Below are 16,149 nucleotides of genomic sequence, written 5' to 3' on the forward strand. Positions count from 1 at the left end.
TATGAATTTTTTAGGATATCCGGATTTTCCTGAAGGTCTATACATGCTGTCCCTACTCTATATAGGCAATGCCTTCATTCTTTGTTTGGGTCCAAAAGTAGTAAATTAGTAAATTTTCTAATGAAATTAACTACTCATTGACTTTAGGAGACACCGTGCAGAGCCTGCCCCTCCTCATGTGAATGGGGGCAGGGTGGCAAGAGTCTCCACAAGAGGGGCAGGCTCTGCACGGTGTCTCCTAAAGTCAATGATTAGTTCACGCCAAGTTCCTGGAGGTGCAGATCTCCGAAGACCTCTGCAGCAGTGAAGAAGGCCCAGCAGCGACTACAGTTTATGAGAGTGCATTGCAAATACAAACTGAGGCAGAAGCTCATTTTGTCCACCTAAGACACCCCCTCTAGAGTGTGCTGGTCCCCCTCTAGAGTGTGCTGGTGTGCCGCATCTCAGTGTGGTACGCTGGCTTGTTCTTCTGCCTCCAGAGAAATCTGCGCAGGGTGGTAAAAATGGCAGAAAAACACATCGGCTGCCGTGTGCCTTCACCGGAGGACATCATAAAGGACTCCTCTCATCCAGGACAAAAACTGTTCTCTCTCCTGACCTGAAGAATGAAGGTACAAACTCACAGATTTCAAACCTTGTGCATCGTCAATCCAAGTTTTAATATATAATTTCTTTCACATAACATTACTATTGACATCCTTTATGTAATTTGTTGACATTTTAAGACTGTATGTAGGCTGTCCTCTATTTGTTGATTGAAAATTTGTCAGAAGTAGCTTCCTTAATCTCGTTGTATGTTCTTGTGTGACAATCAAGGCTTATATTAATTATGAGGTAAAATGTCAAAAAAATAATAAGCCATAAAGTCATAAATTATTATTTATTTTTAACTTTTTAACTAAGTTGGAGATAGTTACTCTAACTTAGGGACTAATTGACGTGCCAGGACTATCCCTCTATCCGACCATGTAATTTCACTGTACAATTATATAATGACAAAAAAAAGCACTTTACTTTTATTATTATAATTGTGTGTTTCGGACGTCCCGACCAGTGCCATAGAAATACTTTCTACGTCACTGGTTCTAATCACAGTTCTGACGCATATCCCTGCAGCAGTAGGTTCCGTAAACCACGTGACTCCTCCTCCTACCTTCCAGGAAAAGACAGCAGACTCGAGCAGTGACGCCCCCTCCTCTCCTCTGTTCGGGTGTTGCTAGTTTTCGACAGATTTAAATCGCTCCACTCCGTCCGGATTCGCTTGAGCGGCTGCCCTGCCCGTCCGCCCGTAGAGCCGCAAAGAGCACAGGTAAGCGATTGGAGCTATTTCCGGGGTCCGGCTTCTGCAGAACTCCAGTCTAAAATCTCACATTTTACAACTTCTGTACCTCTCAGAAAATATGACGCAACTGTAGAACAAAACTTGAAGTGATTTGTCAGTAAACATTAGCCGAACATTAAATCGGCATACATTTGAGTCCCTGAAAACCCATAAATAGGTAAACATCTGTTTAGCTACTTTTTCAAACGAAATCTCACCTTTGCATGGTTTGTCTTTGGATTCGCAAGTTTCCCCCAACTAAGATTTCAAAAGTTTTCATCAAGCACGTACATCCTAAAATGTTTTATATGATATATCAAGATATCAGTTTGTCTCTTGCAAGGCCTGGGACTTGTTTGTTTCTTGTGTGTTTCTCGCGTAGTTTGTTGTTGAGGTTTATTATAAGGAAGTGGTACAGCCTTTGTTGTTTGTTTGCTGTTGCTGCTGCAGGTGTTGAGTGGAAACGAGACTGAGGTGGGAAGATGTTTTAGACCAGGTTTTAGACAGCAGTAGGCCTTGGAGTGCATTCCCGTCTTTGCATGAATCAGCTGTTCACTCTGATCGACCTCTTATAAATGAATGAACCGAGGAAGTCCTGCGATCATTCAAAGTCTCACGGGAAGTGCACATGGCTTATTTATTCTGCTTTATGGACAATTCAGTCTTCTTAGGGCTGGTACACTTCTGAGTAGTTCAAGCTGTATAAATAGCCATTAAACTGATTAAACAGTTTGTATGCCAATTTAAAATCTGCAAAGTCCATATTAAAAATGTCTTAAAAGGTTTTTCCTCTATATTGAATTAAATGACATTTAATTCAGTTTGTCCACTGGAGGAGAAAAAAAGAAAGTGGCACTTTACCTAGCGAGTACAAAAAATAAATCCTGATCAATAAAATGTTTTTCTGTCCACGAGAAAAATGTCTGATAAATCATTACCATTATAAAAATGACATCTGTTAGATGATTTTAGTTTATGTTTGTAGATTTTCAGCTCCAGGCCCACAGCTACTTTGTCTTTTGGGTTGATCTATTCTGTTTTGTTTTGTTTTTAACTTCTTCTTCTTTCTCACATGATGAGCTTATATTTAGATTTCTATGATACCAACGAGAAGAGCTCATTCATGACATTTCCTCTTCGCACATTTGCGAGAGAGAGACGGCCGTCAGAATATGGGAAGTGTTTTCCCATCGACCCTCCTGTCGATTAGTGGCTCCAGATTGTGTCTTGCTGACACTCGGGTGTCATTTAGATGTTCAGTGAGCTGACCTGTTCTATTTAGTCAGGAACAATTGTTGAGTGTGTGGCAAACGAGATAAACCCGTCAGGGTTGACTTTGTACCCAGGTGTGTCTCTTTACCTGAATCTCTGTGAATACCTCAGAGATAAAGCTTTCTCTTTCTTGGACCTTTGACAATGATCTCAGTGTTCAGCTGAGTGGGCGCGCTCGACTCGTATAGTTGACTTTAAACTGATAAAAACTGTATGAAATCAGAGAATGTCTGATAAGCTGAGTCAGTCAGTCCATGGATCTGCTATCAGTGTTGACCAATGGTTGAATTGCAGATTCATTGATAATGATGAATACTAGCTACTGTTTTTTACAACCTGGACCTTATTTCTGGCATAAAATACGATCATTTAATCACCCATATAACTTTTGTGTAATTTCTATCCCTTCGGGAGATATTTAGATCTGCGTATATCCATATAGTGGGAGTGACTGGGGCACCGAAACGCAGCCTCTAAATAACGCATTATCTGCCGTGAAACTCGTTAATTTCACCAATATTTTGTTTTGATATGCTAGTGCTATTCCCCGTTGAGTTACCGGGTGCGCACGGTACTCAGAGATGACATCATCCAGGTCAGAAGACATCATCCGGGGTCTGTAGGTCAATCTACAGACCCCGGATGATGATAACAGGTAACTCCGAACTCAACGGGGAATAGCACTAGCGTACGATAACAAAATATTGGTGAAATGAATGAGTTTCGCGACAGATAATGTGTTATTTAGAGGCTGCGTTTCGGTGCCCCAATCACTCCCACTATTTGGATCTGTGAGATCTTTTTTAGCTTCGCAGTTGGTGTTTTGGTGTCTTTGTGGTTGTTTTGTCTGTCCCATGTCTGTTTTATGCATCTTTGCGATTGTTTTGTTCATCTTTGTGGAGATTTCTTCTTCCTTGTGTTTTTTTTTTTTTGCGTCTTTGAGGTTGTTTTTTTTAGATATTACCTGGTGTTTTTTGTATGTTTACAGTTGTCTTATCCGTCTCGTGTTTGTTTTGTGTCTTGTGGTTGTTTTTTAGGACTTTTTGCATGTTTTAGGTTTTTTTTTTTTTTGGATCTTTGTGGGTGTTTTATGTGCGTTTTGTATTTGTTCTTTCATCATTGAGGCCTGTTTTCCATCTCTTTGTTTTGTCAATTTGTGTCTTTGTGGCTGCTTTTCGCATTTTTGCGATCATTTTTTGCGTCTTTTTGATTATTTATTTATTTTTTTTTTAATCTTTGCCTTAGTGTCTGTGGTGTTTTTTGTCCGTTTATAGTTGTTTCTTTTGTCTGCGTCTGTATCAACAGGCAGTTTAGCCCAAAGGGGTCGGTGTGTTCAGTTGAATCCATACATGGCTCCAGGTCACAGCAATTGATTAGCCGTACAGAATGTGCAACTTATTGTTTGTTTCCATCATCGATTGCGGAGGTTGTTTCTCCCAGCAGCCGTAGGACACGTTCGGTGGAGTCGTTAATGATGAAAGTGAGACCTAAAGCCCTCCACGTGTTTGTATTTCTGTGCAGTGTTTCTCTGCCATCATGTCTAAGAAGGGAGGAAGCCGTGGGACTGAGGGGGAGGGCCTGATGGATGCGTCCATCATCCGGATCCCTCCTCATCACTACATCCACGTCCTGGACCAGAACACCAACATTGCCCGAGTAGAGGTTGGACCACTCACCTACATCCGTCAGGACAATGAGAGGTAGGACTGACTGTTTGTGCCACCGCTGTTAGAGTTTGATTGTCTTCCATGTGCCGTCAGTGTCTCGCATCCCTAACACAAATCAGAATTTAACGTTGGGCCCTTCTTCTTCTGTTATTTTTAAACAGAGTGCTCTTTTTACCGGTTCGTATGACCATGGTTCCGCCGCGTCACTACTGCGTTGTCGCCAACCCCGTCGCCCGTGACGACAACGGCCAGGTTTTGTTTGACCAGTCGGGTCAGGCCAAGCTGCGTCACGCCGACCTGGAGATCCGCCTGACGCAGGAGCCGTTCCCTCTGTATCCCGGAGAGGAGATCCAGAAGGTTGGCATGGAAACCAGGCTTTAGATTACTCTAATCAAAATCCAAAGTCTGTGAAGATTTAACCTTTGACCAGACAAATTAAAGTCAGTCATTAAATAAGGAGGAGTATTCTTCGATGACTCTGATGTTGAGTGTTTTTTTGTTTTTTTTTCCCCCTTCAGGACTCGACGCCTCTGCAGATCGTGTATCCGGACACGGCGCTGCGTCTGCAGGCTCTGCTGGACTTCGAGGAGGCGGGAGGAGAGAAGAGAGTGGCCGGAGACGAGTGGCTGTTTGAAGGACCAGGTGAGATCCTTTAAAAACTCTCGCTGCATCTTCAAGCCATTGGTTCACTTTCTGTTATTCTTTATGTTTTCCCTCAGTGCTTCCAGAAAGTCTTTCCTCTAGATTTCTATACAGATCGAACATGTTCTGATCCGGTATCAGAGTTGTCCAGTTTTTTTAAATATCCAGCCACAACATTAAAACCACTGACAGGAGGAGTCAAAAAACATTGACCATCTTGTGACAAATCAATGTTCTGCTGGGAAACGTTTGGACCTGGCATTCATGTGGATGTTACTTAGACATGTAGCACCCACCTAGACCAGACCAGGCACCCCCACCCCATAGCAATGACACTCCTTGATGGCAGCAGCCTGGCCTCCAAATTCATTAGATCCTAAACTGATGAAGTATCTGTGGGATGATCTACAGAGACCCCTCCTCTCAACCCATATGACCCAAAGGCCCCCACTAACAACATCCTGTTGCCAGACATCATAGGACACCATCAGAAGACCCATGTCCATTCTCTGATGAGTCACAACTGTTTTGGAGGCACAATGGAGACCTACACAATATTAGGACATGATGTTATGCTTGATCGGTGCATATTTGTTTTGCTCCAGGGACCTACATCCCCAGGAAGGAGGTAACGGTTCTGGAGACCATCAAGGCCACAGTGATCCGAGAGAACCAGGCCATCAGGCTGAGAGCTCGCAAGGAGGGCAAAGACAGAGGAGGAGTCCAAAGGGTCACAGGTAACAGACACAGACGCATCTGTTAAATCAGACTTAATTCTCGTAGAACGTTTCGTACGGGTTCTTCAGGACGGTAAAAAAACGTGCTGAAGATAATGAAGATGGAAGCAAAATCCCAAGAATATCTTTTAGACTTTAATTCTCTTCTCCCTCCTGTCACGTTTTTTTTTTTTTTCCACCCGTGGCAGGCGAGGAGTGGCTGGTCTGCAAAGTGGGAGCGTACCTCCCGGGTGCCCACGAGGAGGTCATCGACATCGTCAATGCCTTCATCCTCACCGACAAGGTGACTCCACTCCCTCTGTCAGCTTCTGTTCCCACTCTGTGTGTCGCGGGCCGTAAAGAAAGATGGTAGACAAGTATCCAAAAAAAAACAAAAAAACAAATGGACTCGTAGAGTTTTGTGACCACTCAGCCCTCATCTGAGTAGCTTTTTCAGGTCTAGGGGACTGGTAGGAGGTTTGAGGTTTAAAGTTTCAACCACATTCACGCTTTGACACTTGAGCCTCTGACGGGCAAGGATCTAGGACAGGTAAGTACCCAACTGTTGATGGAAATTAGTTGCACCACTTGTGGTTGTTTACGTGACAAGCAAGTTTCAGCAGGACTTCCTTTTTAAACCTCAAACTTCCAACCAGTCCCCTAGAACTGAAGAAGCTAACCTGGATGGCTGAGAACCTTCACAGACGTGACAGAGTGGTCGCCACTTCCTGTCACTGCTCAGAAGCGAAGGGAAACTGTCTCACATGCGAGCAACACTCTGTGGTTCAGGTGACTTTTAGAAGAACAACTGTGAAACTGTGACACAGTTTTACGAACCCAAAACTAAAAAAGAATTCTCTGAGAAAAGGCTGCAGATAAAACAGTGAATGATCTATTTAAAGATCAGTAACTTATATCAACATCTCAGCAGCATCTTTATGAAGGACACACTTCAACCAATAACTGTACAAACTTAAACGAGTTTAATTAAATAAAGACACTCTTAGAAACTTTAACTGTGGTGCGTTCACAAACGGCCCGTAGACAGTCTGACGTGTCTCTGCTGCGTCTCCAGAAAGCCCTGCACGTCCGCGCCCTGCGGCCCTTCAAGGACGCCGGCGGGCAGGACCGGCGCACGGGGGAGGAGTGGCTGGTCACCATGACCGACAGGGAGGCCCACATCCCCTCTGTCTCGGAGGAGGTGGTGGGCGTGGTGGACGTGACCACCCTGAGCAGCAGGCAGTACTGCGTGATCCTGGACCCGGTCGGGTCCGACGGCAAGCCTCAGCTGGGGAAGAAGAAGGTGGTGAAGGTGAGACCCCGCCGGCTCCCGTCTCTGATTTCCATCTTGACCCGGTAGAGATGAAGGTCGTTTATTTAACATGAAAACATGGCTCATTGATTTTTAGCATGTTTAGCGAATTAGATTAGAAACAAGGTGCAGTCTTGACTATTAAATGGTCAAAATCATGTGTTTCTTCTGTTTAACGTCACACACCGTCAATCAAAAACCACTGATCGACCTCCCTTCCTCTCCCATTCCTTCAGGGTGAGCGCTCGTTTTTCCTGCAGCCGGGGGAGCACCTCGAACAGGGCATCCAGGACGTGTACGTGCTGTCGGAGGAGGAGGGCCTGGTGCTGCGAGCCGTGGAGGCCTTCCACGACACCGAGGAGGTGAGGGGAGACCGACTCTCTAAATACGTCGGTAAAGCGGACGTCCTATACAGAGCAGGGGTCCTTAACCTTTTTAACCTCGCGGGGCCCAACTTTCCCGGTGCAAAGTGGCCAGAGGGCCCATTCAGATGTTGACGCTGTATTGGTTTGATTTATACTCAAGAACTAAACCAAATCCACTCACAGTTTAGCAAGCTGAAACCTTGTCAAATCGATGGCATGACACGGTGTGATTTATCGTGTGTACGTGAACCTGCACGTACAACAAGACGCCGAACAGGCTAACAATTCATGGGGCAAATTAAGCTGCTACAAGACTCAAGTCAGGCTTTTTGTCACCAAAACATAACTAAGAATTAGATTTTACTACAAAAAGGAGGGATGACAAAAAATAAGTAAATATGTAAAATTATGTGGTGATAAAACAAATACATAAGTTTAAAATTTTGACTTTTTGATTTGACAGTTGCTCTAAATTTTATCTTTCGTCTTCATTTTTTTTCTTTTTAAACAATTTTCCATAAGTTTCGCTGCAGGCTAGCGTCTGGCCGAGCGTCTTCTTCTGCTCATTGGAGCCTGTTAAACGACTGACTGACTCATTACCGCCACCGAGTGGTGGGAAGCAGAGGCGTCACCTTGTGTGATCGGATTAATTGACCGACAGCTCAGGACATGAATATTGTTACGAAGTAGGAGCCTCTCGCTTGAGCTGTTGTCATATTCCACTGCGTTCAGCCCAGATTTATTTATTTATTTTACAAATTTTTTCTCCTTTTTTTTTGCGTCTTTGTTGTGTGTTTATTTTATGTATTTTTGCTTGTGGGTGTTTTTTGTGTCTTTGTGGTTGTTTCGTGCATCTTCGTGGGGTTTTCTGCTTCCTCGTGGTTGTTTTTGTTTTTTTGGGAGTATTTTATTTATTTATTGCGTCTTGTTTTGTAGACCTTACCGGGGATAGACCTTTTGTTTTTTTGTATCTTTGTAGTTGTCTTGTGGTTATTTTGTGTTTTCATCACTGAGATCTTTTTCCCATCTGCTGCCAATTTGTCAATTTGTGGTTATTTGTGTCTTTGTGGCTGCTTTTTGCATCTTTATGATCATTTTTTTGTTTCTTTACGTTGCTTGTGTGTCTTTGGCGCACCACCTATATTTCTTCACTCCCCTCGTCCGGCCCTTGCGCACTTTGTCCCGCTGAACTACGCTAACCTGACAGGAGACGCCCAGCTCAAACACTTCAAACCCGCTCCTCTTCTCTCTGCGTGGAGCTGCCGCAGTGAAGGGAGGAGGAGGTGGTGCAACGTGCAGGCGTAGGGGGGAGGAGGAGGTGTACATTGCAAGACGGTGATCTTGTGTAACCGGTCATCAAGCGGAGGAGGAGATTAGAAAACCAAATAGTGTTTTCACAGAGGCGTGTCTGAAAGAAAGACCACCTGTAACTTAAGGCAGGTCTAGTATGAAGGTGTCTTGTGTGTGTCTGTGGTAGAAAGGTGAGGCACACCTGAAAGAATGCGGATCAGGTTACATCGCATCGAAGTAGAATAAAGTAGTTTGAGTGCTTGGCAACAGCTGACTCTGTCCTTCACCTCCTCATTGTTCCTTCCTGCTAACTCATTACACGTCCTTCTTTTATTCTTCTGAATCAACCCCTCCTCTCTTCACATCCCTTCGTTCATTTCTCCTTCTTTTTATTACTCCATGGCTTTATCTTTTCACATTCTCGGTTATTTTGCTCAGTGCCTCCCTCCGATCCCCTCTCCTCCTCCTCCGCCTCCTCCTCCTCCTCCTCCTCCTCCACCTTCGACTCCTCCTTCTACTTCACTCCAATGCATCCTGTCTCTCCCTCGTTCTCTCTGCCAGCATGCGGAGGAGGAGGAGGAGGAAGAGGAGGAGGAGGAGGATGTCATGGGGAGCAGGGCTAAGCGGACCCGGAGGAGCGGCATCCTCCGTCGCCCCGGAGACCGCTGGATGCTGCGGGGCCCCATCGAGTACGTCCCCCCCGCCACGGTGGAGGTGGTGTCGAGGCAAGAGGCCATCCCCCTGGACGAGAACGAGGGAATCTACGTCAGGGACATCAAGACTGGAAAGGTACGAGTTAACCGGATGTGCAATATAGTGATAAGTGACAGACAGCGTGTGGGACTCCTTGGTTTTCTGGTCATGCTTCATCTAACTATGAACTAACAGCGTGTCGTCGGCCTCCCAGGTGCGAGCGGTGATCGGCCACACTTACATGCTGACTCAGGATGAGGAGCTGTGGGAGAAGGAGCTGCCTCCAAAGGTCGAGGCCTTGCTCGCCTCTCCCCTCGACCCGCTGTCCGACCGCTCCGACCGCAACTGGTCCGGAGAGGGCACGGAGAGGGAGAAGACCAGGGTGGTCTCCTACAGGGTCCCTCACAACGCCGCTGTCCAGGTGTACGACTACAGAGAGAAGAAAGCCAGGTGGGTCGTCTCTCCCGACGGTGCGGGTGTGGGTGTAGAGGTTGGACAGAGGAGCTGATCGCGTTGTGTCCGCAGGGTGGTGTTCGGGCCGGACATGGTGATGCTGGGACCAGACGAGCATTTCACCGTGCTGTCGCTGTCTGGGGACAAACCGAAGAGGGCCAACGTCATCAAGGCCGTCTGCCTCCTGCTGGGGCCCGACTTCTTCACCGATGTCATCACCATAGAGACGGCGGACCACGCCCGCCTGCAGCTGCAGCTCTCCTACAACTGGTAACCACACAGTGTGACGCTGGAAACACCTCCAAGTTTTACTCTTTAAAGGGGAATTACCGATTTTACAACCTGGACATTATTTCTGGCATAAACTCACCCATATAACTTTGGTGTCATTTGGAGTCGTTCGGACGATATTTAGATCCGCGTATATCCATACAGTGGGAGTGAATGGGGCACCGAAACGCAGCCTCTAAATAACACATTATCTTCCGCGAAACTCGTTCATTTCACCAATATTTTGTTGTGGGGACCTACTAACCTCTGACCTGGATGATGTCATCTCTGATCAGAGTTTCGCGGAAGATAATGCGTTATTTAGAGGCTGCGTTTCGGTGCCCCATTCACTCCCGCTATATGGATATACGCAGATCTAAATATCGTCTGAACGACTCCAAATGACACCAAAGTTATATGGGTGAGTAAACAATCGTATTTTATGCCAGAAATAAAGTCCAGGTTGTAAAAAAAAAAAAAGGTAATTCCCCTTTAATGATCATAATACATCTGTAATCATAACATTACAGGGTTTCTGTATCAAATGTGGGTCAATAAATGCACATAGGTGTGCTTTAACCTGCTTAAGCTTAAAGTGGCCGTCACCGCTCCTCCGTCATGTTTCCTGGTGCCTGTGTTTCCCTCTTCAGGCACTTTGATATCAAGCAGCCAGCAGACTCTGCTTCTGCAGCAGCTCTGTTCTCAGTCCCTGACTTTGTGGGAGACGCCTGTAAAGCCATCGCCTCGAAGATCAGAGGAGCCGTCGCCTCGGTTCAGTTCGATGATTTCCACAAGGTTAGTGCGTTTGGTTCGTTCCCGGAGTTTTCAAAATGTATTTAATCACGGTAAACTGAACATCTGAGAGGCTTGGGCTCCTCAATGTGGTCCTTTAATAATTGAGACAGTTTTGATTGCAGCAGCATGAACAGTACAAATGACAAACTAGTTTAGTGACCGTGCAGGAAGGAGAAATGTTTATCTTGCATCTAACTAAAGATCTCTCTCTTCTGCAGAACTCCAACCGGATCATCTGCTCGGCGGTGTTCGGCTTCGACGAGAAGATGGCGATCCGCCCCAGCCTTCGCTTCAACCAGAACAAGCTGGTGATCAGCAGCGTGGACATCCAGTCCGTGGAGCCCGTCGACCAGAGGACACGAGACGCCCTGCAGAAGAGCGTCCAGCTGGCCATCGAGATCACCACCAACTCCCAGGAGGCGGCTGCACGGTCCGGCACACGCGCGCACGCACGCAAGTTTCAGGGAGCTGAGCTTCATGACGTCTTGTTTATTGTGCAGACACGAGGCGGAGCGTCTGGAGCAGGAGGCTCGGGGGAAGCTGGAGAGGCAGAAGATCACCGACCAGGCCCAGGCGGAGAAAGCCAGGAAGGAGCTGCTGGAGCTGGAGGCGCTCAGGTGAATGATGGACCCAGATGTTAGATTAAACGTCGAGGCCTGCTTTCGTGTCATTACATTCTGTCCATTCAGCTGTTGAGTAGAAATGACTGACTGACTGACGCTTGTGTTTCAGTGCTGCGGTGGAGAGCACAGGAGCTGCCAAGGCTGAGGCTCAGTCTCGGGCCGAGGCGGCTCGCATTCAGGGAGAGGCTGCGGTCAACGAGGCCAAACTGAAGGCCGAGGCTCAAAGGATCGAGGCGGTACGCCCACACTTCCTGTTCCTTTCAGCATAAAACTCCCAAGTGTTAGCTCAGTGAAACACGCTGGAGTTGATGTTACTGGTGCAACATCTAGTACTAGAGGTAGCTGCTCTTGATGTAGAAGAAGGTGGTGGTGGTGGTAGAAGAAGAAATATAGTTGTGGAAAAAGGAGCTGGGAGAGGTAGAATTAGTAACAGAAGAAGAAGCAAGAGTTGATGGAAAGAGGGTGAAAGATCTTAGAAGACGACCTAGTGAATAGAGGGTGACACGGGAATCAATTGTCGCTCCCATCCCATCCTGAGCCCACAAAAATACTCCCGTCATATCCCGATCACGTGACCGCCCCCCCCCAAAAAAAATCCTGTCCCGCAAAATCCCGAGAGAAAGACTCCCAAATCCTGTCCCGCACCCTATGTTGTCTAAAGTTATCAGACTCTGTTGCCCAACTTTCCCCCCGTAGCATGTTTGGTTAATCGCGGTCAAATCACTGAGGTTGCCTCGGAAATTTAGGCTACACTTACGCTATACATGCGTCATTTTTTAATGTAATCTCCGGCTCCGTCCCGCTCCCGCTGATTATTTGCGCTATCCCGTCCCTATCACGTTTCCAACAGTGAAATTGACTCCCGTACCGCAGGACTCCCGCAGGACTCCCGCGGGACTCCCGAAAAATTGTCACCCTCTACTAGAGAAGGAGTACTAGAACAAAATGGTAATAGTGAGTAGAAGAAGAAGAAAGAGGAGGAGTAGAAGTGGAAGAAATGGAGGAAGAAGTAGTAGTTGAAAAGGAAGAAAGGATGAAGTAGTAGAAGGATAAGAAGATGGCATTGTAATAGAAGTAGTAGTAGTATCGTTAGGAGGAGGAATAGATGAAATGGTAATGAAGATATAGTAGAAGAACTAGTTGTAGAAGAAGGGCAATTTAAATAATTAAAAAAAAGTGTCATTTTAAATGGAAACAACCAATCATGTACATGTACATATACATATAAGCCAATAGGGCTTGGTCCCGTGGGATCAGGCCAACCAACCACATACCTCCACATACATATACAGTCTATACCAGCCAGAAGACACCTAGAAGTATGGGTGTATTATCATGTAGTTTCTGGCCAGAGAGGAACGCCCAGCAGAGGTGAATAGTCAAGGTGAGATTTATACACGGTATATACGGAACACATAAGAGTGTATTAAAGCAAATCTAATAAATAAAAATGATATAAAAAGACATAAAATGTGTCATGTAAGCACACGGATAAAAAACGACGTCATCTAAAAGAATTATTAAAAACTCATTAATAGTGTAAGTCATACCCCCTGGAAATAGGAAAAAAAATGGTGAAGTGAAGCTTTCTGACGGGCCCCTTACATTTTATACGGGACACAATTCCAAAATAATTCCGCTAGAGTCTGCAGCTTCTTAGTGGGTGATCGTGGAGTGCCGTGGTCTTGAGCGTCATCGCTTAGTGAACAACAACATTTCTCCTACGGCACGCCTCCGTTTGAGATGCTGAAACCACTTGACTATGTGCTGCTGCTGCAACAGCGTTCAAACTAAATTTGCAACTGACCTCGTTTTCTTCTTCAAAGTGGAGAGGTTAGACTTGTGGATGTTGGGGTATGTCGTAATTTGAAGCTGACAGAAAGCTTGCAGAGGAGTTAAATGTATTTAAAGTAGACTTCCTTTTGTACAGGTAAAAAAAAAACAACTTGTTTTGCATTATTTTCCTTCTACAATACAATTACTACAATACTACAAATGACAGAGTATGGTCATTATCTGGTCAATATTTAAGCCAGATCATCCAGGGCCAAATTTCATTATACAGTCAGTGTACATGCTGCAGCCTTTAAATTAAGTCATTTAATTCAGAATATACAGTATATTCTGAATTAAATTGATATTAATGCCAAACTTAGAGCTCTGTTGTAAAGTAATGACTCGGAGCCTTTCATCTCTACAGCGTGTTGGTCATCAAAATGATTTAAACAGAGGTTCGTTTACATCTGGTTTGTCTCTTGTGTGCAGGAGGCAGAGCTGCAGCGTCTGGCGAAGGCTCGAGAGCAGGAGCTCAACTACAAGAAGGAGATGGATCATCTGGAGGTGGAGAAGCAGGAGCGTCTGGCTCAGATCGAGAGCGACCGCTTCAAGAAGCTGGTGGAGAGTCTGGGCAGCGACACGCTGAAGGAGATAGCCAGAGCCGGACCGGAGCTGCAGGTACCGTACCGCCGCCGCTTCTCAGGAAAAATAACAGACGTCTACTCAGTCAAGTCAAAGTTTAGAGTGAACGTAAAGGGCTCCTTTGAAGCACCTTGACTTTGTGCAGGATTTTTAACTCACAGTCGTTTGTTCCCTGCAGGTGAAGATGCTCCAGGCTCTGGGACTCAAGTCCACCCTCATCACGGACGGCTCGTCTCCCATCAACCTCTTCACTACAGCCAACGGCCTGCTGGGGGCGCTGCCGGGGGCGGGACAGGGCCCGGCGCTGTGAGGAAGGGGAGGGGAAATGTCCAAAAGTAAACCTCAGATAAATCTCATTTGTTTTGTTTTTTTAGTAAATATATTAAAAAAAAAAATTGCGAGTCTCACCTCCACAAACGAAATGTTTACTGGAATCAGGCAACTATACAGTCTGAACAATTAAAATAATTGAAGGACGCGGCTTAAAATTGCAGCTTTTTTTTTATACTTTCTATTTTATGTTCAGCTCAGAAAAATGAAATGAAGTTAGTCCAGTTTGTTTTAAAAGGAAGTTACTGAATCGCTAGATTCTCTGCTGGCCTGGACAATCGGTCGTGGACAATCAAAATCCTATTTTCTTAACTCAGCATGAAAAATAAAAGTTACTGTTTCATCGTTCTTATATAAAAGTGGGTCGTCTAATCTTGAAACGCGTTTCACTTTCTCTGCATAAAAAAACACAAGACCTCTAAAAATAAAAGTTGCCGTTTGTTTATTAGATGACACACTTTCAGATGGAGCAGGAAAACAAACACATCTCCTTGGTTTATTTTCTCCAGATTGAAAGTTAAAGGAACAGACCTACTGACTACTGAGACCCGATACTTACTGTTATTGATTATTAAATCAGGTACTATACAGAAGAAATGAGACTCGGAGGTTTACTTTTGACAGAGAAGAAGTTAAAATGTGACATCTCAGTGAATTGATGCTGGAAATGGAAGAATTGTGCCTACCAATTACGTTACTCTGTTTACTCGTGACCCCCTGACAGCCGAACATATCTGTTTCTGCTTTGCACTATAGCCACATATTCTAGAAACGAATACAAACGTATAGCCCGTATGTAACATTTCTCTTTCTGTGGTGGAGGTAGTGTGGCTTCTCTCTTTGCTTTAAAAAGTGTAGCTGTTCCTACATTAAGACCTGTGAGCTGCTGTGTGCTGCTGTGTGCTGCTGCTGGTGGTGTCTGCTGATCCTGGTACTTTCAGACCAGGGTCACTGATCACTGTTTTCATGCAATATTAAAAACTGACACTTTACTGAGGCGTTTTCCTTCTTTTTTTATGAAATGTTCCACTTTAAAAGCTTTACAAAGTTTAAAATACTTGCACTATTTACGGTCAACTACAGTCAGCTTTTGCATCTCATCCAAGGAAAGGGTAGTAGAAGGAGAATTGGTAGTATGTAGAACGATTGGTAGGAGTTCAAGAAGAAGAATCCATAGAAAGAGGAGTGGATGTAGCAGAAGTAATATTATGTGTGGTAGTACAAAGAGTAGAAAAAAGAAGATTTGAAAAAGTAGACAGATTTTATTTATTTATTTATCCTGTGGTATCCAGTAGCATCATCAACAGAGACGGGAGGAATTACAGTCTACGAAAATAAATAAAAAGACAGTGAGGTAGAATTTATGAAAAAGTATCTATAAAATATACAAAAGTTTATATAAAAAATACAAAGACATACAATATACTAGAATATTTATATATATATAAATAAATGCAATAAATATGGATCCAGGGGGTACGTGAGAGGTTTAGAAAATGTATATTTTAAAAATAGGTCATCAAATATTCCAAGTGTAAGTTCAGAAAATTAAATTGATTTTCAGTAGGCTATTAAATCATTATCCTCAAAAAATAAAAAATGTCCCTCATACCAGGATGGTTTGACCCGACCTGGCACGTGCCACGTGGCCAATGGGCATCACCTGTTAATCACCGCTGCCATGACAACGAAAATAATGGAGTCGTGGCGGTTAAAGGGGAGCAGCAGCCATGCTAATGAAAACACGGAGGGGGATTTACGAGCTGCAACCCACTCACGACATTGTGTTTTCTCTGCGGAGAGAAAATTAGCCAACAGTGGCATCTCAGGACAAAACATAGACGTCACGTCGGTAAGCCACCTGAGTTTTTTTTCAAGAGGAAACTTTCGAAATTCAGGTCATCTCAAGACACGATGCGGAAATTTCTTGTCTGCAAACCTGCAGAGGAGAAATTAAAGACTGTATACCTTTGTCAGAGTTG

The 16,149-nt window shown here is 44.8% G+C and overlaps 1 protein-coding gene across 1 annotated transcript; it reads left to right on the top strand.

The window, feature by feature from the left end:
- The first annotated feature begins 295 nt into the window (after positions 1-295).
- mvp (major vault protein) lies at positions 296-15,153 on the top strand. The gene is made up of 18 exons (XM_084571234.1): positions 296-611; positions 1,161-1,309; positions 4,115-4,293; positions 4,422-4,617; positions 4,779-4,902; positions 5,508-5,639; positions 5,828-5,922; positions 6,694-6,930; positions 7,167-7,292; positions 9,147-9,374; positions 9,493-9,728; positions 9,804-10,001; positions 10,652-10,796; positions 11,015-11,226; positions 11,297-11,413; positions 11,529-11,655; positions 13,685-13,873; positions 14,016-15,153. Exons 3-18 carry the CDS (start codon positions 4,130-4,132, stop codon positions 14,145-14,147), a joined length of 2,658 nt encoding a protein of 885 aa, XP_084427360.1. The 5' UTR covers positions 296-611; positions 1,161-1,309; positions 4,115-4,129; the 3' UTR covers positions 14,148-15,153.
- Positions 15,154-16,149: the final 996 nt, after the last annotated feature.

This window comes from Chelon labrosus, assembly GCF_963514085.1.
Source record: "Chelon labrosus genome assembly, chromosome: 21".
NCBI classification, from domain to species: Eukaryota; Metazoa; Chordata; class Actinopteri; order Mugiliformes; family Mugilidae; genus Chelon; species Chelon labrosus.